The sequence below is a fragment of the Sapajus apella genome, unplaced genomic scaffold (genome assembly GCF_009761245.1).
Source record: "Sapajus apella isolate SASKATOON/1434 unplaced genomic scaffold, GSC_monkey_1.0 scaffold3, whole genome shotgun sequence".
In the NCBI taxonomy this organism is placed as follows: domain Eukaryota; kingdom Metazoa; phylum Chordata; class Mammalia; order Primates; family Cebidae; genus Sapajus; species Sapajus apella.
Window position 1 is genome coordinate 1,149,390 of NW_022436943.1, and position 26,487 is coordinate 1,175,876.

At 35.9% G+C, this 26,487-nt stretch overlaps 1 protein-coding gene across 1 annotated transcript in view; it reads right to left on the reverse strand.

The window, feature by feature from the left end:
- Positions 1-26,487, reverse strand: part of VPS13B (vacuolar protein sorting 13 homolog B) — an 823,218-nt gene that overhangs the window by 119,535 nt on the left and 677,196 nt on the right. Inside the window, exons 38-39 of the mRNA XM_032247702.1 lie at positions 24,553-24,760; positions 24,043-24,227 (exon numbers count right to left, since the gene is read on the reverse strand). Of these exons, the coding sequence (XP_032103593.1) occupies positions 24,043-24,227; positions 24,553-24,760 (393 nt within the window). The remainder of the gene's footprint in view (positions 1-24,042; positions 24,228-24,552; positions 24,761-26,487) is intronic.

Genomic DNA, 26,487 nt, shown 5'->3' on the forward strand with positions numbered 1-26,487 from the left:
TTCTTTTTTTTTCTCTCATTAGTATTCTTTTTATTTCAGTACTTTGCATATGTCATCTCACTGCCTTCTGGTCTCTATGGCTTTTGATGTGAAATCAGCTGTTAATCTTATTGAGTATCCCTTATGTGTGATGAGTTACTTCTCTTGTTGCTTTCAATATTCCTTGTCTTTTGACAGTTTGTGTCTAGGTGTGGATATCTTTGAGTTTACTTAACGTGGAGTTCATTGAGCTTCTTAGACGTATAGATAAATGTTTGTCATCGAATTTGGGAAATGTTTGTCCATTATTCTGCAAATATCCTTTCTTGCCCTTTCTCTCCTCTCCTTCTGGGCCTTCCCTTATGCGTATATTGCTACACTTGATGGTGTGTCACAGATCTCTGAAGCTAGTTTTCTTCATTCTTTTTATTTTTGGTTCTTCAGACTCAATAATCTCAAATGACCTAACTTCTTGCTCACTGATTCATTCTTCTGCCTGCTTAAATTGTTGAGACCCTCTAGTGAATTTTTTATTTCAGTTATTATACTTTTCAATTCTGGAATTTGTGCCTGTTTTTTAAAATTATTTTGATCTCATTATTAATATTCTATATTTGGTGAGACATGATTCCTATACTTTAGCTTTTTAGACATGGCTTTTCTTAGTTCTTTGAATACATTTAAAATACATGATTTAAAGTATTTGTCTAATGAGTTCAACATCTGGGGTTCCTCAGGGACAATTCTTATTGATTTCTTTTTTAAAATATATGGGCTATACTTTCTTATTTCTTGGCCCATCTCATACTATTCTCTTGAAAATGGCATTTTTAATGCTATAAAATTTTATGATATGAATAAATAACATTAACTATATTATTATAAGTAAACAATGGCAACTCTAAAAGTCAGACCTTTTCTCTTCCCTAGGGTTTGTTTATTTATTTATTTTTGAGGTGGAGTCTTGCTTTGTCATCCAGGTCGGAGTGCAGTGGCATGATCTCCACTCACTGCAACCTCTACCTCCTGGGTTCAAGCAATTCTCCTGCCTCAGTCCCTGGGGTAGCTGGGATTACAGGCATGCAGCACAATACTGGGCTAAATTTGTATTTTTAGTAGAGACAGGGTTTCACCATGTTGGCCAGGCTGGTCTTGAACTCCTGACCTCAGGTGATCCGCCCACCTTTGCCTCCCAAAGTGCTAATATTACAGGCATGAGCCACCATGCTCAGCCTTCTTAGGGTTTATTATCCTTGCTATACATTGCAGTGTTGCTTAGTAATATTTATGAGCTAATACTGTAAAGTCTGTAATTTTCATTGTGTGGCCACTGAAGTCTCTACTTGGTTAGCCAACTCTCCACTTGGTTAGTGTAGTGGTCAGTTAATAATTAAACAGGCTTCCTTAAAGGTCTGTAGCCAGTAACCTTCCAATTCTTTGTTGAAGGGCTCTTTGTGCTCTGGTGCATACCTTCAACTCCTCCTAGGCCTTTACTTACTGCTTGCACAGAGCTTTAAGGACAGAGGCGAAAGTACAGGACCTTCTCAGGTCTTCCCTGAGCATGCACACATCCTTGGGTGTGTACGTAGTCCTATTCACGAGCATGTACTTCATATTCCCAGGAATATGTTGGAATTTTTCAAAACCCCACGGACATCTCATTCCCATTTTCCTTTCAAACATTTTGGTTAGTCTACTGCTTACCCCAACTGTTTTCCACTGCCTCAAGCAACTTTAAAACTAATCAATTGCCTCTAATTATTTTTGACATATAACCCTAGGTGTTGCAGCAGGGGGTAGGGGGAGGCGGGGGGTGGGGAGGGGTGGGGGGGGTGGAGAGGCTTTTTGCCCCTGAAAGCTCCCAGTTAGTAACATTTGAAAGAGTAATTTCAAAACTCTTATTTCAACTATAGAAAGCTATTTTATGTCATTAACAAAGTAAAAGTATATGCTACACTTATACAATGTTAAGATAGTGATAAGACCAAATACATTCCCCAAAGGGGAATGTACTAGAATATCAGAGAAGTACACAGGTGAAAGAGTTTTAAATTGATGACTGGAGGAGAGTAAGTAGATAATTAAAAAATAGAAAGTGATCTCTGAGCATGAAATAGACATGTTCAGTGACTAAGAAAGTCCTTATCTAGAGATAGGGATAAACAGACAGCAATATGAACATTAAAACGTAAAATAAGCTAAGAAACAAGCTTTGCCTCTGTACAATAATAAGAGGTTTCTCTTTATGAATGTGTTAGGGCTTAACTGTCCTGTTAAACATAAAGAGCATTTCTTACAATCAGTTATTTATAATTTACAATAGGAGACATATACCCATCACTCAAATACAAACTGAGTAGAGATACCTTTCAATAGTTAATAAATAAAATGTATTCTGGTAATGTAATTTGGTTTTTGAATTTCTGTTTCATTTAAAAATCTACCAATAAAGAGATAAAAGATGAATGCACTTGCAATCTCAAAAGCTTTAGCTTATAATATTATTTCTTTTTATATGTATCTGCTTTTTAGTTGATTTTGAAGAAGAAAAAGAAAAGCTTCTATACATCTTCAACTAATAGAAGTTGTAAAAAAAAAAAAAAAAAACCCTTATAATATTGGAACCAGTTGAGAAACCACAAGTATTCAAATGCAGGAAATCATGATTTTATAACATTTTAATGTGATCTACTCTTGGGAAACAAAGTTAACCAAACCCTATTTTTGTACAGGAAATATTCCAGCATACAGTTGTAATACATTGTGGTGAAGGGGTACAGCTGCAGATTTTTCACCTGTAATGCCCCACTGGTATTGTGGCTTACTGCATTGCATCAAGACTGCCTTCCTGTCCGGAAAACCCTCTAAGTACAAACAAGACTCTAAGTTCAGATTTTATTTTCCCCTGGTATCAGAATATGGTAATTTAAGAGCCCTGAGAAATACTTTTTAGATTTTAAAAGGAAATGTGTAACATTCTTTTATTAGAATCTATGTTTGGGTTGGTTTTTCAAAAAACTTAACATATGACCCAGTTATCTTATCGATTTATCAAGCTACCAGGTTTCAAGCAAATGCAAGTGTGTAATATGACATCTTTCAAGATAATATTTTTCCTTAAAGAGAAATAATAAAAATATACTCAAGAACTTTTGAGTTAAAACTTAGAGCAGGGGCAACTTTACTAGTTTATGGTGTCTTTTAATGAGACTACAAACTCTAAACTTATATTTTAGTCTCCTTTCTGACTGTTCAGATATTTTACTTATTTGTATCAAACACAGTCAAATGTACATCGTTTACTATAAATAACAATAATTGGGAACCAGGGAAAGCTTAATTCTAATTTAAATTTACTTGTTAACTAGTTTGTCACCTTCAGTTAAAGTCACCTAACAATGTGAGCCTTAGTTTCCCTACCCATAAAAATTTAGGAAGATAGAATAAGATTACTTCAGTTCTTTCCAACTGTGAAGAGATATATAAATATAGGATTTACTTTTTTAAGTTTATATTTTAGGAAGAGAATTAATATTTCAAAGTGCATACTCTATGTGAAGATCTACATTATTCAATTTTAATGGTAATTCTGTAATTTAGTAAAAGTATATTCATTTTACAGATCAAGAGAATAAAGCTCAGAAGGGTGAAACAACCTGCCAAGGATCTCAATGACAATTAATTGTAGACTGGGACTCCTGGAAATTCCAGAACCCAGGAAGCTCTTTCACCTTGTCATACTGACTCCCATATTTCAGTTACTTGATTGTGGTGGTCTTCAAAAACATAAACCTGGCAAATAAGCAATGCTCACAAACCAAACACTTATACTGTGATAACTCGTTACATCATTATTTTAAAGGTGAAAATACAGTAATCATTGATAGTAGGTTCTTTTAAAATTTATTTTCAAATTTTCCATTCAACGGTAGATAATAGGTTCTTAATAACCCTTGATAATGTGAAAACTATAGTATGGACAGGCAACTCTCAGTAATCGTGATGAAGCCAATAAGGATTAGAGAATAACTTCAAATTTTTAAATATTTTAAAACAAAAATCAAGTTAACATATTTTACAAAGCCTTGTCATATGACAAATATTTAGGCTAGATCAAGGGTCAGTAAACTTTTCCTGTAAAGGGTGACAGAACAAATGCTTTAGGCTTTGTTTGACATATGGTCTCTGTTGCTGCTACTTGTCTATGACTACTTGACTCTGACTGTTGTAATATATAAGCAATAAGTAAATGAATATATGTGTCTATGTTCCAATAAAATTTTATTTACAAAAACAGGTGGTGGGCTAGATTTGGCCCACAGGCTGTAGTGTGCTGATCCCTTGATTAGATAAAAAGTATTAACCTTACAGAGGCCCTTTAGGGTATATGTCCACTAGGGGATAATTCTCCATGGGTTAGCACATTTCCACATATCGAATAGGTAAAGGCATTGCCTGCCTTTTTCCCAGGCTGTCTTTTCTTTTTTTAAAATTTATTTTTATTTTTTTAGAGATGTAGTCTTGCTATGTTTGCCTAGGCTGGCCTCAAACTCCTGGGCTCAAGTGCTCCTCCTCCCTCAGTCTCCTGAGTAGCTGGGATTACAGGCATATGCCACCATACCCAGTCCAGACTGTTTTCTCAAGGAGAAGTCTATAATAAATAGCCAACTAAGACAGAGATAGTTGTTTCCCAAGAGAGAAAAGGGCAGGCAGGCTTACTGTCCATTATAAAAGATTCAGGTCCTCCAAATCAGGGTCCTCTACTATAATACAACTCCCTGTGTGTGCAGATGTCAGTTGGTCCTCTTCATGTCATCCTCAGAAACTTAGAGGTTAGAACTAGCACATCTGCAGACAATCTGTTGTAGGTAACAAACTATGTTTTATCTGTGATCCAGCATTCTCATGTTTTCTATCCATGAGACTTGCAAATAAGGTAAAACTCTTAACTTTTCACAATTTCTTGACAATGTCTATACTTTATTGAAAGTTACTTTTATATGTACCACATATATTACATACACATATAAATGTATGTTTAAAATGTGCTTTAATTAGCCTATCAAGTATACTTAATCTATTTACCAAATGTTTGTTAAATGTTTCTACAGTAAGTGTAAACTAGGGATACAATGGTCAGCAAGGCAGACAGACATGATTCCTGACTTCACAGAACTTACAAACAAGTAAAATAGTCAAGTACCTGGGGTTGCCAGAAGTGACTTGAAGTGTGTTTTAAAAATATATATATTTTCTTTTCCAATGTACTCATTCCATGCTTTTCTGGTAGATTTGAACATGTCTTTTTATTCCAAATTAAATAAATGAATTAATTTAACTATCAGTGGAAGAGATCATCTTCTCATATAGTAAGTCCATAAATACATACTATAGAGCTGATAAAAAATAGGCAAGAGACTCATGATTTTGATTCTGATGTAGGTGCTGATGAAAATAAAAATGACTTATAGCAGATAACAGAAAGGAGAAAGAATAAAAAGCATGAAAATCTAAAAATAAGCCTGCATAATTAGTTCCTGAGTAAGGGGCAGACTGTACAGTGTAGTTTTGAAAATAATAACCTTAGCTGACCTCTGGTATTCTGGATAAATGTCCTAGGGGAATAAATCTCAGTGTGATCAAAACAGAATTCTGTGCAAATTCCATCAACATTCCTAAGGAATTAGGCCCCAATCCTGGCCCCTACCTCTCTGCCCAAACTAGTATCCTACTTTACACTACATAGACCTTTAGCTGTCATCAGTTTGTCTCCATCAGTTTCCTTAAATTTCATCCATTTTTCAAAACAACTCACTACACCTCTGACAAAAAAGAAAAACAAAAACAAAAAGCCTTTCACAGTCATCTAAATTAGAAGTAATTTCTGAATTCCCAAAACACCATGTATGGCTTAAACTCTTATGGCACTTAATAATACCATCTAATGTTATCTGGGCATAGTGTGGACAGAGAACTCTAACTTGTGTCTGCCTCTCCTCAGTGGTGCCCTGTGTAGAATAAACACTAATTTCAGCTTTTACGTCTTTGTTCAAAACTATCTCCAGAAGTGTTACAAAGGTCTTCTCATTCAACAGGCTTTAATAGATCCACCAACTAGATTATGATGACAGTATGTAAAGCCCAGACAATGGGCTTTAGATTTTCAGTGCATTAAGATAATTTTCTATTTCATTTTAAGCTTTCACGAAGTCATAGTCAATACTCACAAAGTGCTACGTTAGGCACTGAAGATCAAAGATAAATATCATACAAAGTCTGTTCTCAAGAAGAGTAAAGTGGAAGGAATTAATAAAAATGGGCCCAGGGAAAGGGTAATATGAGTGTCTTAAAGTGGGGCAACTTTTCCACCTGGATGGAGACAGATGATATCAGGGGAAGTAACATAAAAGTAACATATAAAAGTAACATAAATTTGCACATGTCCACAATGTGTTTGCTATTTTCAGAGTCCAATTTAAGGTATTTTCTACCTTAGAAGTATTTCATCATGAATGAATATAAAATATATACCATTAAACTAAAACTAAATGAATAAGAAATATAATTCATTTCAAATACACATAAATCCAATTGACAGGAAATAAAAATGTAATTGTTGCAAACCATTGTGAAGTCTCTTTTTAAAAAATAGACAAGATGTTAAGATGTATTTGCATATAAACTTAAAAATCAGGAAACTGATTTTTTTCATTATGTGTATAATAAGTTTTGTTCACGACACATAGAACTACTTGGATTTAACCAAAAGATAGGCAATAACAAATGCTAGTGAGGATATGGGAAAAGGGGAACCCCTGTACACTGTTGGTGGGAATATACATTAGTATAATCACTATGGAGAACAATATGGAAGTTCGTCAAAAAACTAAAAATAGAACTATCATATGATCCAGAAATCCCACTACTAGGTATATGCTCAAAAGAAAGGAAGTCATATATTTATGAGATATCTGCACTGTAATGTTTATTGCAGCACGATTAACAATAGCCAAGATTTGGAAGCAACCCAAGTGTCAAACAACAGATGAACAGATAAAGAAAATGTGGTACATATACACAATGGAGTACTACTCAGTTATAAAAAAGAATGAAATCCTGTCATTTACCACAATGTAGATGGAACTGGAGAACATTATGTTAAGTGAAATAAACCAGGTTAAAAAAAGACAAACTCTGCATGCTCCTACTAATTTGTAAGCTAAAATTTAAAAATTAAAACGATTGAACTCATGAAGATAAAGAGTGGAAGGAGGGTTACCAGAAGGTAAGAAGACCAGTGGGGCAGAGGGAGGGAGTTAGGTATGGCTACTGGGTACAAAAATATAGTTAGAATGAATAAGATCTAGGGTTTGATAGAACAACAGGGTGACTACAGTCAACAATTTACTGTGCATCTAAAAATAACTAAAAGAATGTAATTGGAATGTTTATAGCAGAAAGAAATGATAAATGCTTGAAGTGATGGATATTACACTTACCCTGTTGTGATTACGCATTGTATGATTGTATGAAAATATCTCATGTACCTCATAAATATATACATCTACTGTGTACCTATAAAATTGAAAATAAAATTTTCTAACTACTTGGAATTTCAAAATATTTGTTCAAATCTGATAAACATGAGCATACTCATGTTTATATAGTAAACTATATACTCATATAAACTATACACTCATGAGTATATAGTTTCCTAACACAGTCATATTCTTAGATGACCACCTCAACACTGCACCCACAAAGTGGAATGCAAAAAAAAGTCAAGCACATATGCGATATATACCAGTAAAAGGAAACATGAATGCCTTTGATATTGATCATGATTCTTTTTCCTACTGTCATGTCAAATTTGCTTGAAATAATGACTTATAGTAGTTTAGCACCAATCACTCTTAACCTTATTCATACCTGAAAGCAGCCACAGGATTTTAGAAAATATGTCTATTTACATATCAACTGAACATACCAAACCATACATCTGTTCACTTAGTTGTTTTCAGGTTTCAGGTGGCCAAGGGAACAAAAAGGGCTCTCAAAGAATCTATAATTTTCTGTCTTGCAAAATCATCTCTTAGAAAATCTACAAAGGGGCAAATTTCCTGGGCTAGAAAGACTGGCTGTTAATTCATGAATTTGCAGATAGAATTTCTGGCTGCACTGACCACTAATATTTAGTGGTAACCTATGTCCTGTTATGCGGATCATCATGTAGAAAGAATATAATGTGGAAAGGATGAGTTTGGGAAGTGCTTTTTAGACAATTTAGTTAAATTCATAATACATTACAGGGTAGAATAAAAGCCACAGGTACCTAATTAGCTGTTTAGGGGATACATTACAGATTATAGGTGGCAAATTTTTCTCTTGAGATTCATGGAAGATTTATTACAAAAATAAAAATGTAAAATAGAAAACTAAAAAATGGTATGGATGAATAAATGACAACAACAACAAATCCAACAACCAGTGGTACCCACAGACTAGGTCTTACATCCACACAGAACAGTCAATCAGAAACCTCCGCAGTTGTTCCCTACTCTGATCCTTTTCTCCTGACCCTGCTGCCCAAGAGAAAAAAAAGTATTCTTGGAACAATATACTCTTTAATAAGTTAAAACAAAATAAAAACCTCACAAGTAACAAAATCTCCCTAATATAACAAATTCTCCAAAGTTTAGTATGCAATTAAAATGAATGGCATTAATTTAAGAAACTTTTCCCTCAATAAAACAATAAAGAATAATGACTTACTTTTTGGGTTAAAAAGTATAAACATTTTTGCCATATGTCACATAATTATACAATATTTTAAAGGTTTTTATTTTTGTTTATAATTCTTGATATGCAAACACTGACAATTCCAAAGGGCATCAGAATGATTTTACTTCTGAATGAAAAATGTAAGATTACAGAGTCTCTAAAAGGTGCAATCTGGCACAGGTCTGAAGAATTGAGAGCTGGTCTGCATTCACTTGAATGTAAAGAATTATGATTTTTTCACTATATATCCTTAACCACAGGACTTCACTGTCTCTCAACTGGATATTATAGCTTAATAGCTTTATCTGAATATAAAAAAATTATGGCTAAAAGCCAAAGTCAAAACTTTTTTTTTTTTTGTACAATAACATATCTATTTCTAACTTCTGGCCTGGTTTTCTCTTTGGATCCCATCCCTGACAGACATCTGTATTTTGTAACTTTTCCTACATTCTGGCTCTGAAGATACTCCAAGCAAGCTCTGGCCCAATAATCCTTTTCTGTTTGAATTCATTAGTGTGAGAATCACAGGACTGGAAAGGACTTTGGGAGGTCATATAGACATCAATTTGCTGCTCTGAACAAGACGAACTCCAAACCATGAAAACAAACTGTATTTAAAGACTTATAGAAATGCTCTGTGATATAGTTTTTTATTTTATGAAAATGTTATTTGGTGAATGTCATGGTGTTCTACAAAATGAACTACCATACATCTTACATTTTTGGTTCATTAAAGGGACATTTATTACCGAAATAAATTATGTGCAGGACTCCAATAGTCCAGAATTGGGGCAAGGGAAGTACTAAGCACATATAACATTAGTATTGCTTTATTGATAGTAATACAAATGCTACAGATGTTGTTGTTTCCATTCAGTTTTGTCTTTACTTTTAATCTATTTTACCTACTTCTACATATAAATGATAATTAGTATTTTCCAGGTTAATTTTTCATAAAATCAACTCTCCAAACCTGCAGAACTGGACTCCCTTACTAGCTACATGATCTTGAACAGATTAATCTCTCTAATCGAAGTTTCCTTTCCTATTAAGCTATTATGATGTACAGGATGCATAAGATTTGGGACGAGCAAAGCACAGAATGTAGGTAAACTGCTAAGCAGAATTTCCGGCACATACAACCTGCTCAATAAATGCAGGATGCCTCCACCCTCCAAGTGGAGGAATTTAAATTCTGTGAGTTGGAGGAATTGCTGACAAACCATAGTACTCATCAATGGATGCTTACACCATGTGTAAAAGATTCATGGGGGACTTTATAAGATGGGCCATTCTAATACTATCTGATCAATTTTAACATTGCTAAAAGTGAAATAAGCAGATATCTCTTGCCTCCTGTTGTGAAGCAATAGGAGAAATATTATTCTATCACCAGAAAAGTATTCTTTTCAAAAAATACAATTCAAATCCAATCAACCTTCTATAAGACTAGATTACAGAAAATATAGGGGATAGAGAAACATGTTAAACAATATTATAAAGACACAGTGGGCCACAGTCCAGAAAGTGGGAAACTATACAGGCCAAATCATCCAATTTCTTCAATAAGCAAGCGGCATAAGGGGGACAAAAAGGGGACTCTTAAAGACTAAAAGAGACTTAAGAAACATATCAACTAATATCATGTGTGGACCTCAGTGGGATCCTAATTCAAACAAGCCAAATCTAAACACAGATTTGTGAGACATGAGGGGAAAAATATAGACTGAGCATAATATGATATTAAGGAATTATTGTTAATTTTTGTTGGCTCTGACAATATGGGTGAAATGATATATCTGAGACTTCCTTAAAATACTCCAGAAAACAATATCAACAAAAAGTGAAGGGAATAGAGGCAACAAGGACAACAGGATACTGATAATTTAAAAAAATAGATACTCATCTATTTTTTTTTTTTTTTTTGAGACAGAGTCTCGCTCTGTTGCCAGGTGCCAGGTTGGAGTGCAGTGGCGCAATCTTGGCAAACTGCAACCTCTGCCTCCTGGGTTCAAGCAATTCTCCTGCCTCAGGCTCCCAGTAGCTGGGACTACAGGCGCATGCCACCACGCCCAGCTAATTTTTGTATTTTTAGTAGAGACGGGGTTTCACCATGTTGGCCAGGATGGTCTCGATCTCTTGACCTTGTGATCCTCCCGCCTCAGCCTCCCCAAGTGCTGAGATTACAGGCATGAGCCACCGCGCCCGGCCATCATCTTTCTATTTTTATATAGAGTAGTCTTCCTTTATCCATGAGGGATTCATTCCAAGACCCCCAATGGATGCCTGATACTGCAGATAGTATTGAACTCTCTCTCTCTCTCTTTCTCTCTCTCTCTATATATATACACACACAATATATGCTCTTTTATATATATCCATACTATGATAAAGTATAATTTATAAATTATGTACAGTAAAACATTAATAACATATACTATAATAAAAGTTATGTGAATATGATCTCTTTCAAAATATCTTATTGTACTATACTCACCTATGGGTAACTGAAACTGTGGAAAGTGAAAACACAGAATGTGAAACCATGGATAAAGAGAGATTATTGTATTTGAAATTTTTCACAATAGAAAAGTTTTTTTTTAGGGAAATCATAGAATTTTTTTCAAATAAAATTGAATGTTAGAAGTCTCCATTTGTAGAATAAAATAGGACACATATAAAACAAGAAATTAAAAAAAAATTATTTGGGGAAGACTAGGGGAGGGACAGTGGGGGGGGTAGGGAGGTTGGGGAGAAATACCAGATATTGGTGATGGGGAGATGGAGGCAGCAAACCAGCTTGCCATGTATATACCTATGCAACGATCCTGCATGATCTGCACATGTACCCCAGAACCTAAAGTACAAATATATACATATATACATATATATATTTGTGTGTGTGCGCATATACATATATATATAGTAAAAGACTAAAGAATGGCTACTTCATTGGCAGAGCAGCTCTGAAGGCAGCTGGCTGTCCGTTTTATGGTTATTTCTTGATTATATGCTAAACAAGGGTGGATTATTCATGGGAAAGGGATGTGCAGTTTCTGGAGCTGAGGATTCCTTCCCTTTTTAGACCAGACAGGGTAATTTCTGGACGTTGCCATGGTATCTGTAAACTATCATGGCACTGGTGGGAGTGTAGCAGTGAGGACTACCAGAGGTCATTCTCGTTGCCATCTTGGTTTGGTGGGTTTTGTCTGGCTTCTTTCCTGCAACCTGTTTATCAGCAAGGTTTATGACCTGTATCCAGTGCCAACCTCCTATCTCATCCTGTGACTAAGAATGCCTAACCTCCTGGGTATGCAGCCCATCCGGTCTTAGCCTCATTTTACCCAGCCCCTATTCAAGATGGAGTTGTTCTGGTTCAAAAACTCTGACAGTAATTAGTGTGTTGATTAATTAGGTTGACTGGTTATTTTATAATGGATATATATTTCAGAACATCACATTGTATACCACAAATATATACAATTTTGTCATTAAAATAAAATTTAAAAAAGAAAAAAAATTATTTGAAGTTCTTCAAGATCAGTTTATGAATCACTTTGGAAGGTGGAGTTCACATGAGAGAAATAATTTTGATCAAACTAAATCCATATAACTTAGAAAAGGCCAAATTTGTATTGAATCAAAGAAAGAAAAAAGAGGTAGTCTAAAAGCTAAAAGAAAGTGCCACACCTATTATATGCTACCAAACAATATATTTTAATGTATTCAAAATACATACTTGAAAAAACTGTGTATCAGACAGGTTCTTTAACTTATCACTAGATGATAGCACTAGCATTAACATTAGCAAATTGTTTATTTTATTGGTCTATGTTTATTATATTAATATGATGGTATTTATGAAGGTGTATTTTATACTCAATGGTAAAATAACTGGTGAAGATTTTCAACATGGCACAAACACTTTACAGAGATCAAGGTATTTCCTGGAAAAAAATGTAAGGCTGTACATACAGAAGGAGTCAAATCTTCAACAGGATAAACTGTGAAAACGTTGATTCTTCAAGACTATTTTTTATTTTGAATATACAATTACTAAAAGTAGCTTACATCAAGGTTTAGCTCTGAATTTTCTTAATGTGTTCAAAAGAATGTTTTAAGAAAGAGAAAAAATTCAATAATTTGAGTACCCATCTTTTAAGATAATTTTTAATAAAGTAGAAAGGAACTCTGAAAGTTTACTATATTATAAATATACCATGATTTAGCTAAGAGGAAAAGATAGTTGATGCTTGGAATTTGGGTTGAAATGACTTTTCCTCATGGAGAATTAAAAACAAAAAAGACGTCACAATCAAGGGTTAAAAATACATGTAAGATTAATAAAATCATTGTTTATTTTTCAAGAATGGTATTTTTGAATCAACAAATATAACTGTGAATGTACTACTCTTATGTATGTTTCAAGATCATTGCAATAAAATGAAGTCTGAGAGCTGTGTTAAGAGAGCTAGTTGTGGTGATAACGAGTCCTTTGAGAATCGTGGTTCAGTTTATATATAGTGAGACTCCCCAAAGTAAAGCACAACCACATTAGTCATCTCTGTTCACTAAAAATGCCCTTTGGTGAGTATTTCCTTGAGATAGTTAAAAGAAGCTGTCTCCTATACCATATGTTGAATAAGCAACGATTCCAGTCCAATATATGATATAGGAGAACCATTAACAAGGAAACACACTTACCAAAATTCCTTCCAATAGTAGCCGAAAACCAACATATGATTTAGCTGCTTTGGCAGCATTCTGAATATCTCTTCTCAGTGATTCATCACTATGTGGCTGATAAAGCAGTGAAAAAAATGGTTGCCATCTGTAATTACTTATTTGTGTAAGTCTAGGCTTTCAAAATATCGTGGCACCAAGGTAGAGAAAACTCCCTGATACATACTTTCGGTTTAGATTAATTTTATAAATGTGAGAGGATCTCTCCATTAACTAATAGTACAGGTAATGAAATTCAAATACATTTTATGTGGTAAAACTAATAAAAATGCATAGTAGAGTAAAATATAGAATTGGATAGAAAACAAGAGGTGATTTCAAAAAACATTATGCTTGGGGGAGGGAGGCTGCTGCTTTGGAACCCTATTACCACATCTATAGACTGGAAAATTTAAGACGCACTGATCATATGTGAAAGTGTATTGTACGGAGGCCATCTTCAAAGGATATCCTGAAACACTTCAAATTCAATAGGACATACTTTTTTATTAAACTACAAGTATATATCCATCTTTGTAGTTAAGAATGTAGGTTCTATAATCAGAGCCTGACAGAATCTCAGCTTTGCTATTTACCAGTGGCATGCCCTTGGGAAACTTATTTAACTTCTCTGGGCCTAGTTTTCTCATCTGTAAAATAAGAATGATAACAGTTTTTATAAAATAAGTTTTCATAACATGAAGACTGAATGAGATTATTACATAAAGCTGTCAGCGCAATGTCTGACACTAGATAAGAATTAACACTAAATGGAGGCAAAAAAAAAATAAGAATAAGTAAAAAAACTACATCTTTCAGTCCTGAAATCTTAGAGCTTTTTTCCACTTGTCCTTAGTACACTACCACTTGTCCTTGTTTTTTGTCCTTAGTACACTACCACTTGTCAAGGTTTGTGGGCTACAGTAAAATAGCACATGAACATTGCTCAAACTCTCATTTAGGCCTTGTCACCTCATGATTTTTTTTTTTTTTTTGGAGACAGAGTCTTGCTCTGTCGCCCAGACTGGAGTGCAGTGGCGTGATATTGGCTCAGCCTCCTGGGTTCAAGTGATTCTCCTGCCTCAGCCTTCCGAGTAGCTGGGATTACAGGTGCTTGCCACCCGGCTTGGCTGATTTTTGTATTTTTAGTAGAGACAGGGTTTCACCATCCTGGCCAGGCTAATCTTGAACTCCTGACTCATGATCTGCTTGCCTCAATCTCCCAAAGCGCTGGGATTACAGGTGTGAGCCACCATGCCCAGTCTTTTTTCTTTTTTTAAACTAATATTTTTGTTTTTTGTTTTGTTTGTAGTTGGGGCCTTGCTCTGTCACCTAGACTGGAGTGCAGTCATGTGGTCCGGCTCACTGCAACCTCCATCTCCTGAGTTCAAGCAATTCTCCTGCCTTAGCCTCCTAAGTAGCTGGGATTACAGGTGTGCGCCACCACAGCCAGCTAACATTTTCTGTATTTTTAGTAGAGACGGGGTGTCACTATGTTGGCCAGGCTCATCTCGAACTCCTGAACCTCAAATGATCTGCCTGCCTCGGCCTCCCAAAGTGCTGCGATTACAGGTGTAAGCCACAACGCCTGGCCTCAACTGAGATTTTTACCTCTAATTTCTCCCATCTCTAAGGAGAGAATCTTAGCATTCAACTCTCTTTCTATAAGCGATCCTGAAAACAACCCCTCCATGTCCTAAAATCAAGTGTAAACTAAATTCATAACTTTCTAGTTCCTCACTTCTTCTCTCCATCCTTCAATCCCTTCCACACATACTGAGCAATTGCTATGTTCCAGTCTCTAGACAACAGGGAAACACTGGCAAAAAACAAAACACATAGCCTCTACTGCTATGGAACTTAACAGTGTATTGAGGATTTCAAACAATTAAGCCCACTGTGACCAAAGCACAGACAATGAACGCCAAGAGTGAGATGGGCTACTTTAAGGGCTCTACGTGGTGCTCTGGCAACTAAAATTGATCTCTCCAAGTCAGTGGTGATCTGGAAGTTACAAATTCACAGCTTTCACCCCCACCCTGCCCCCATCCATAATATATTCTCTCTGCAGACGTGATACTACTGAGCTCTGTATACTTCTTGAGATTTTCACTATGCCTGGGCTTTCTTGGCTCTGTTGCCTCCAAGGCTTTCCTTTTTGACCACTCCTTTGTTGGTTCCTGTATTGGGGTTTCCTAGGGCTTCCATGAAAGATTACCACATGCTTACTGGCTTAAAACAATAGAGATTTATTCTCTGGCAGTTCTGGAGGTTAGAAGTCTGAAACTGAAATGTCATTAGGGCCATATTCCCTCTGAAGGCAAAAGATTCCTTTCTTGCCTCTTCCTAGTTTCTGGTGGCTCTCAGCAATCTTTGGTGTTTCTTGGATTGTAGCTACAACATTCCAATCTCTGTCTCCAGCTGCACATGGTCTTATCCTCTGTGTGTCTGTGTCTTTGTCTAAATTTCATTTGTCTTATAAGGGATACTGGTTATTGGATTATAGCCCACTCTAATCCAGTCTGACCTTATCATAACTCAATTGTATCTGCAAAAACCCTACTTCCAAATAAAGTCACATTCTGAGGTTCTAGGTGGAAATGAATTTGGGAGGGGAAAACTGTTCAACCCACTACAATTCCTCATCTATTATTTATTTACTGGATACAGTAAGCTTTCTCATGGTTCTGTCTTCATCTTTCTAGTCTTTGAACTCTTTCTCTGAATGTGACTTTTATTTTGCTTTTGTGGCTTCAGTTTTTACTTTTATGAAGGTAATTCCCAAGGCCATTTCTTAAACAACTCTCCCTCTTCTCTGAATTGTCAGCCCACATATCCAAACTTCTGGTGGCATTTTACTATGATTATTCCTCTAAAACTTTAAATTATAAGCATCCAATGTAGAACCTATTATCCCTTCCATACGCCTGGCTGCCCCACTTTTCTTCTGACATTTCCAGTCCCCATTAATGGTGCTCCAAACATCTAGTCATCTAGAATAGACATATAGGGTCATCTTTAATTTTCCCTTCCCATTACCATACATATCCGGGCATTGAAATCTCTTTATTCTGCCTCTAGATGTCTCTACTTACATTTATTTCCTCCTTCCCATTCCAACTGTCATTATTACTTGTGAGTAATTATAATATGCTCTGAACAGTTCTCTATGCATCCAATCTATAGTATGTCCTGATTCATCCTTTCCTTTGTAATTGGCCGTGGTCATTGCTCAGCTCAATAGCCTTAATGACTGTCTTCACAGAATAAAGTGCTTATTTATAGAATAAAGCCCAAATGTCTTAGCAAGCACTTAAAACACTCCACTATCAAGCTTTAAGTCTACTTTTCACACTCATCTCCTATTATATCAACTCCTACCCCTGCCCTTTAGTTATAACACTTACTGTACTTTGCTGGGTAATTGCTGCCAAGCTGTTCATTTAATGAAGCTTAGATTTTAAGCTTTCTGAAAAAATGTACATTAAGAGTACCTTGTAAATATGATTAATCATCACCATCACCTTTTGGTCTTCCCTTTAAGTTTGTAGGACACAAAAGAGTCTAAGTGAAGTAAATAAGGATTCAAAAAGTACAAATACTCAAATGTCCATCAGCTAATGAATGGAAAGGCAAATATGGTATATCCATACAAAGCAATATCATTTGGAAACAAAAAGGAATTAAATACAGATACATGATCCAACATGGATGAACTGTGAAAACAGTATGCTAAATGACAGAAGCTAGTCACGAAAAAGCTATATATAATTTCATTTATGTAAAATGTCCAGGATAGGCAGATACATACCGACAGAAATGAGATTCATGATTACTTAGGGCTGGGGGTTGCAGAGTCTGGAAGGCGAGAGCTAAAGAGTCCTAGGTTTCTTTTTGAGGAAATAAAAATATTCCAAAATTGATTCTGGTGAAGACTTCACAACTCTATAAATATATTAAAATCCCTGAATTACACTCTTTAAATTAGAGAATTGTATAATTATACCTCAATAAAGCTGCTAAAAAGCATAAGAGAACCAAGACCTTTAACTTTGATGTAGCATTTAAAAATGTTGCTAGAAAACATCTATGGTAATAAAGTTTCATTATTTTTTTTACTAGGTGTTAAATTTAAAAATTTGGAAGCCATGTGTGCATGACAAAAATAAACTTTTTCTAATATCTTTATGGAAAGGGTAAAGAGGTCAAGAATTTGTAGTTTGCAATCAAAACTCAGATTGCCTCCAAGATTCAAAATCTAGAGCAGAACAAGAGGCAAATTAACACCTGGAGATGATAACCCCTTAGCAGAACATAATAACTGCTAACATTTATTCAGCACTAACTATGTGCTAGATGCTGTTCTACATGTTTTTTACATCCAACAGTCATTTATTCCTCCTAACAACTGAATGAAGTATGAGCTACGATTATCCCTAATTTGCAGATGTGAAAGCTGAAGTACTAAGAAGTTACTTTAAATAACTTGTCCAAGATTACCAGCTGACCTTGGATTTGGACCCAGAGACTTTAGCTCCAGAAGCTGTGCTCTTAACAGCTGGACAACATTGCCTTCCTGTATTTCCCTCTTTCCTTCTGTTTGCTGTTCTCTTCAACAATGTAGCTCTCAAGAAATGATCTGTGCTTAATGGATAACGGTTTTTATTGTGAATCTCACAGGGGGAAAATACTTCTATTTGGCAGAGACTAATTCATAAAAAATGGTCACAGGCCATCAATTCATATTTACTATTCTTTCATTTTTTTACACCCCAAACATTTTTAATACTGAGCAGTGAACATCAAACACATGCTGATTGCTAAGCGTAGTTCTTCATTTTGAGAAATGCTTCCCTCCCCCTTTTAAATGTGAGAGTATTTACTGGGAAAAGAGAAATAGGCTAATAAAATTTCTACCACCAAATAAAGTGACAGGATAAAAATGACTTCAGTATTCTTCCAGTTTGCAAATGTTTTCCATTTACTTTAAAAGCATGTCTTACTGACAGATTCCTTTCCCACCTCTCACTTTTTTGAAGGGCAAGGAATGCTAGCATTTCAAACTATTTATTATTATTTTTTTGTTTTGAAAATCCTGTTTGCTTCTTAAGTGTTCTCTACAAATTCTGCCTTGGCATACCTTTCATTAGTGAAATTTTTCTTACTGCACCATAGACTAGATAATGAATCTCATAATCCGGCAAGATGAGAAGCAGGTTACTGGGCGGACGGAGAGACTGTGGACACAGTTCCTCCGTGTTACAGCTGTGATGCCAGCGGGGCTGAGGTTGTCTCCCAATATCTCCTCTTTCCTTCTTCCTCTGCAAATGAGCCCCACTTCCCTTTTAACTTGGTGTGGCCATGTGACACAATTCTGGACTCTGGGATGATGGCAGCACAGCAGTAGTGTTTGGGTTCCAAGACCTATCCATAAAGGGAGAAGACATGCTCTCTTTTGGTCCTTTCCTCTTCCTATGGCTGGAGTAGGAACAAGATGCTTCAAGTTTGTACAGCCATCTTGGACCATGAAGGAAAACCAAGTGCTGGGAACAGCAGAGCAGCACACAGCAGGAAAAGGGGTCCTCATGACTTCGTAGAGACATTCGCAGTCCTAGATTGTCAACCTACAGATTGTTCCCATGTGTGACAGGAAATAAACTTCTATTTTACCTAAGCTGCTAGTATTTTATATTTTCTGTCTTTCATATCTGAACCTTAATCCTAATTGACATAGAGCTTAAAAACCCCAGCAGTGTTTCTTATGTTCTTGTGATTCTTCACGAGAGACTCATACATAGCTTATAGGGGGATCTATAAACTTCCTGAAACTGGGTGAGAGGAGGCCCCTCACATAACTCTTCAGATCCTCAGCTTCCTCACCGTAATAGGGGGATAACAACACTCTCTGCAGGGTTGATTTCAGGCTTAGATAGAATCTGTGTAAAGCAGCTCACAAAGTGAATAGCGTCTTGCATAGCAGGCACTCCTCTTTATTTCCAAAACTGCATAAATGCTTTTGCCATACTTCCCACTGAGCTTAAATCTTGCATTCACCTTGACGTCTCTTACTTCATTATTAAATTAGCATATTTGTTGTCAAGAACATCGATTTCTTCTCTACAACCTCTCTTGCATTCATTTCTTTTTCTCCTTCCCCACTACTCTCTTGAGATCACAGCCTGTCATCTCTCTCAGACGAGGTCTTTACTTTGGTGTCTCCTGATTCCATTCCACCTCCACCAGACTACTAATGTTTCCAAAGCTCTGGACTGCCAGTGGTTCTCCAATGCCTATCAAATGAAATATAAACCCTACACTCTAAATGTTGTCAAGGTAGCACAACAAAGAAGAAAGAATTATGAAGTCATACAAACCAAGATTTGAGTTCCAGTTTTACTCCCATAACTTGCTTTATGATCTTGGAAATATTATGTTTCTCGGAATCTGATTTACCTTAGCTCTAAACAGTATGTACCACACACGGTTAGAGTGAAGATAATGGTACATACCACACAGGGTTGAAGGGAAGATAGAAGGGATATCACATGTAAAATAACATGTTTGGTGCTTGGTACATATTAGGTGCTCAAGAAATGAGTTTCCTTCTCTTTTCCCTCTACTGAATGAATGGAGATTAAGAAGCCACATCTGTAGCCTATCACTCTTCCACTAATCCCATACTTGACTAACCTGTGCTAGTCAAACCAGATTATTTGCCACTTCCCAGAAATATTATATTCTGCCCTCTCTATCTAGTTCTGAAATTTTGCTCATACTGAGTTTTTCTTTACATACACCTTCATTCCCATTTTTTTTCAGTTTTAATCCTCTTCATCCTTCAAAGATCACCTCAGTAACCATCTCCTCCATGATGCCTTGTCTTGATGTTTCAATTCAGATGTAAGCTTTCTTTGTTTAAAAATGCAGATTCTCTGTGGCTTTTTCGTAGTATGTCACAGGTTCTGCCCTGCCATGTTTTATGTACTTGTCTCTCTTAAAAAAACTACAGGTACCTTGAGGGAACAGTTAGAGCGCTCTCTACTTCTGTGTTTCTCTCTCAGCATTTAGCCCAGGTCCTTTCATCTGTATTCACTGAGCTAACCTTAAAATTCTCAGGCAGGGCTCTTTTTAATGTATTCAAGATCTATTTTTCATGCTTTTACAATACTATGAAGACAGAATGATTAAAAATGTATTCAGGGAATACTTTTAGATTTTTCTCTGTCCAAAAAAGAAGGCAATGGCTTCTGGATGCAAAACACTTAGCAGTTGATCCAGCCCCGTTACCCATCATTCAAAAACATTTATTATTGTGTCCACTGGGTACATGGGACTTGTCCCTTTCCTTTATTTCCTAAGAGTCTGGCTCAGCCTCCTACTTCCCTAAAGCCCCCAAGTCTTTTTTTTTCCTTTCTGCATTTCAGCAACAATGAATCTCATATATGGCTTTGAGCATCCCTCCTAAAGATGATGGATAAGAGCAAAGCCTTCTGGGACACATTAGTACAGCTGCCAGTGGGCAGGAGGTGCTTATAAAATAAAAAGGCTCAGGATTCTGGGAACATATGTGCAGCTATAAGTGAACCACCCAGCCCAGCTGAAAAGAAACACCCAAGAACATTTCCTTTTATTCTTTTTCAAGCTATGTGTGGAAGATGCAAATAATATTTGATTGCAAATCTCTCAGAAGGATTCTCCTTTTGTAGTGTCATCATGTGCTAATATCATAACCTCTGCCTATCAGGTCCATGTGCTTCAGAATTACAGGAAGCTTGTAAAGTCAAATTCAAAGCAGCAAAAGTATAGTTTCTAATTTACTGGATAATAGTAACTATTACACTCTGACTCAGAACGTTTTCAATGTATTTATGAAAAAGACAAAAAACCCACACAACTATAATATTTAATGAAGTTTTAGTTCAGTCCATGGACAAGTAGTAGATAACATGTTATTAGAAAACTAAACACAAGGAAAAGCTAAACACCATCAAGGTACAGACATTAAACATTACATTGTAAACTCAATTTCAAAAACAGAAAATTACTTAATATGTAAAGTGCTCATACTTCATTAGAATTGGAAGAGTATTTATAGAATATGTGAAGTTGTCAACGTATTACATAGTCATGGCATTAAAAAACAAGTACTGGCCAAGAAAGTTATTGATCTTAAGCACACTGGAGATAAGAAACTATCTCATATGTGTCTGTAAGACAAAGGATCTTGCCTCACCTACATTTTGAGGGGATACTAGGGGAAGTCAGTGAGGGGATTTAAAAAAGTGTGAGTCTTTTCTCCAGAAAATAAATGGTATTCAATTAGGAAAAGAGGAAGTCAAATTGTCTCTATTTGCAGATGACATGATTGTATATTCAGAAGACCCCATCAGCTCAGCCCAAAATCTCCTGAAACTGATAAGCGACTTCAGTAAAGTCTCAGGATACAAAATCAATGTGCAGAAATCACAAGCATTTCTATACACCAATAACAGACTAACAGAGAGCCAAATCATGAGCAATCTCCCATTCACAATTCCTACAACGAGAATGAAATACCTAGGAATACAGCTAAAAAAGTATGTAAAGGACCTCTTCAGGGAGAACTACAAACCACTGCTCAACGAAATAAAAGAGGACACAAACAAATGGAGAAACACTCCATGCTGATGGTTAGGAAGAATCAATATTGTGAAAATAGCCATACTGCCCAAAGTAATTTATAGGTTCAACGCTATCCCCATTAAGCTACCAATGACCTTCTTCACAGAACTGGAAAAAAACACCTTAAACATCATATGGAACCAAAAGAGAGCCCGCATAGCCAAGACGATCCTAAGCAAAAAGAACAAAGCTGGAGGCATCACAATACCTGTTTTCAAACTACACCACAAAGCTACAGTAATCAAAACAGCATGGTACTGATACCAATACAGAGCTATAGACCAATGGAACAGAACAGAGGCCTTGGTGGCAACACCACACATCTACAACCATCTGATCTTTGGCAAACCTTATAAAAACAAGCAATGGGGAAAGGATTACCTCTTTAATAAACGGTGTTGGGAAAACTGGTTAGCAGTGTGCAGAAAGCAGAAACTGGACCCCTTCCTGACACCTTACACTAAAATTAACTTCGAATGGATTAAAGACTTAAACATAAGACCTAACACCATAAAAACCCTAGAAGAAAACCTAGGCAAAACCATTAAGGACATAAGCATAGGCAAGGACTTCGTGACTAAAACACCAAAAGCATTGGCAACAAAAGCCAAAATAGACAAATGGGACCTAGTTAAACTCCAGAGCTTCTGTACAGCAAAAGAAACAATCATTAGAGTGAACTGGCAACCAACAGAATGGGAAAAATTTTTTTGCAATCTACCCATCTGAAAAAGGGCTAATATCTAGAATCTACAAAGAACTAAAACATATTTACAAGAAAAAAACAAACAAACCCACCCAAAAGTGGGAGAAGGATATGAACAGACACTTTCTGTTCATATATGAGTCCAACAAGAAGACATATATGAGTCCAACAAACATGAAAAATGCTCATCATCACTGGTCATTAGAGAAATGCAAATCAAAATCACACTGAGATACCACCTCATGCCAGTTCGAATGGCGATCATTAACAAATCTGTAGACAACAGATGCTGGAGAGGATGTGGAGAAATAGGAACACTTTTACATTGTTGGTGGGAGTATACACTAGTTCAACCATCATGGAAGACAGTGTGGCGGTTCCTCAAGGACCTAGAAATAGAAATTCCATTTGACCCAGCAATCCCATTACTGGGTATATACCCAAAGGATTATAAATCATTGTATTATAAAGCACACACACGCATATGTTCACTGTGGCACTGTTTACAATAGCAAAGACCTGGAACCAACCCAAATGCCCAACAACGATAGACTGGACAAGGAAAATGGAATATATATTCCACATATACACCATGGAATACTATGCAGCCATAAAAAACAATGAGTTCGTGTCCTTTGTAGGGACATGGATGAATCTGGAAACCATCATTCTCAGCAAACTAACACAAGAACAGAAAATCAAACACCGCATATTCTCACTCATGGTCAGGTGTTGAACAATGAGAACACAGGGACACAGGAAGGGGAGCATCACACACTGGGGTCTGTTTCAGGGAGGGGGCAAGTGAGGGACAGCAAGGGGTTGGGGAGGTCGTGGAGGGATAACATGGGGAGAAATGCCAGATGTAGGTGACGGGGGGATGGATGCAGCAAACCATATTGCCATATGTGTACCTATGCAACAATCCTGCCTGATCTGCACATGTACCCCAGAACCTAAAGTACAATAAAAAAAAAATTGCCATGTATCATGAATTTGAATTACATTATTCCCTTATTTAAAAAAATCCTATTACATGTGTGTGAATACACACATGCCACACACGCAGATGCATATTTCTCTTTGATACTATTAATGTAAGAAATATGTATGTTCCAAACATTTTTCCTAACATATGATCATCCCTTTCTGACAGCATTTTCATTTTGCAATGAGTAGTCATTACATACCTGTAGCACATCACCAAGGTCTGCTGTGCTAATATCTGGATCCTCTGTGGTGTTGAAAGGCACAGGAGTTATTCGTACAAGGGTTAGCACTCTAGGTTCTGGATATCTCCATAACATCATCCCTGGGCAATCTTCAGTTTCATTATAAAATAAAACTTCATAGACCCCAGGCAATTTCAAAGATTCTGTCAAATAAAAGTATAATTAATTGCATGATTTTAAAAGGGAACATGGCTTAGTAAAGCAAGAAAAATTATGAGAATAAAAAACATAAAGAAGCTTGATCATTTTTATATATTCTGGAGCAGAAAGAAATCAACAACTTCCCAAAAGAGAGACTGAATGATAATGTATTATTTTTGTACTGCAAATTTTAATGCACTTTTGAAAGTGATCTCGATGTGATATTGGTCAACACGCATTTAAAATGTGCGCGTGTGCGTGCGTGCACACACACACACACGCATATGCACACACACATTCTCTCATACCAAGGCTGTTGCTACTTACCAGCATCTTGTACATACTGAAATAGACCTGTCCGTAGGTCATCTGAACTTTGTTCACTTTTAAATGTCTGATTCTTTTCCACAGGAGACGACATTTGAGGCACTGGTTCAGAAACTTGTACTTCAAAATTTCCCTCCTCATTAAGGTATCCATTGAGTAATTCATGTAGAAGAACTAAACAATTCAAATGTTCTTGACCCCAGAAGACCTTGAAAATCATACAAAAAATTCTAATGGCTTTTAAATACAAATATTTCTTGAGAATAATTAGATATAATCATAGTTGAATTAATGTAGGACTGTATTTATGTTCAATTTAATTACTTACAATAAATTATAATTTCTAAAAAGTAATTGAACTACAGGATAAAATTCTATTGCTTGAGTAAATATAAAACAACAAAAAATTAATTACATCATATTTTGTGTGAATAGCAACAAATTTAAAATGTTGAATTCAGGTTATATTGATTAAAGTAATGTTTATGAATTAATTTAGCTAGGAGGGAAAAGAACACCTATTACAGTTGAGAGAAGGCAAAGAAGATCATCTGGGCCAAAATGTTAATAAAATCATAATAGTAACTTTGTGGAATAGCTTTTCCATTTTGTTATGAGATTAAAGAAGCAGTCCTTATTATAGGGTTCCTTTCTTTGCACTTTTATTTTTCAAAGAAAAAGAGAGGGAGCCTTTTCAATAAACCTGAACTTAGAAGGCTCCCAACTTCTGTGTTTAGTAAGACTGTGCCAACACAAGAGGATTCCAGGGCCCCTAGGAATCAACTATACTACAGAAGCTGCAGTAGAGTTTCAGAACAAAAGGACTTAGTGTTTCCTCTAATGGAGATTAAGATTTCTTTTTCTGTATGTAATATTAGTCTATAACTAATAAGTTATAGACACATAATGACCAGTAGGTTATAATGAAGATTAAAACTTTCAAAAATGTTAAATTTCTCTGTAAATATTAAATAAAGGCAACATAGCTATCAATTCTAAGAGAACCGGGTAACACAGAAAAGACAAAAGAACATATAGTAGTAGTATATAATAGCCCTATATTGTGTGGGTAAGTTTTAAACCCTAGGCTTAAGTTCTGCTCTCTGGAATTAAGGCAACTCGGAAATGAAATTAAGAGATCGAACACTAAGTCTACTTGTGTTCTCATCAATCTTATTTTTATTAGATGCTGAAAAATAGAGATAGGTGAAAAGTAAAGCTGGGGAGTAGAATGTTGGGCTCTAGCCTTTAAATTATCAAGAGACAATGACTGTAATGTAGAGATAATACACGGCACTTTGTTTTTGCTTTTATTAATGCTGTGGTTTTAAAATTTTCTTACTTTTTATTTTTAAGCACTTGATCATGTAAACAGATCACTGCACTTTTTAACGTGAAGTTAACTGGCTGCCTTGGAAAAAAGGTAAGACAATGAATATTCTTGACAAAGTAATACATGCTTATTGCTAAATATATGAAGATTTCTGATAGAGCAACACAAAACATAAGTTGTTAGGATCTTCCCAAATCTTGCTCCGTGTATTTAAAAAAAAAAAAAAAAAAAAAAAAAAAACTGGTGAAAAGCTGAGACAATACAACTTTGAGATAAAAACAAAAAATTGGCCAGGTGCTAGGGCTCATGACTGTAATCCCAGCATGGGTGGAGGATCACTGGAGCCCATGAGTTTGAGACCAGCATGGGCAACATAGTGAGAACCTATCTCTTAAAAAAAAATAGATATAGTGGTGTATGCTTGTGGTCCTAGTATTCAGGAAGTTGATGGGGAGGATCTCTTGAGCCCAGGAGGCTGAAGCTGCAGTGAGCTGTTATCACACCATTGCACTTCAGGATGGACAATAAAATGAGATCCTGTCTCAAAAAAAAGAAAAGAGAAGAGAAGAGAAGAGAAGAGAAGAGAAGAGAAGAGAAGAGAA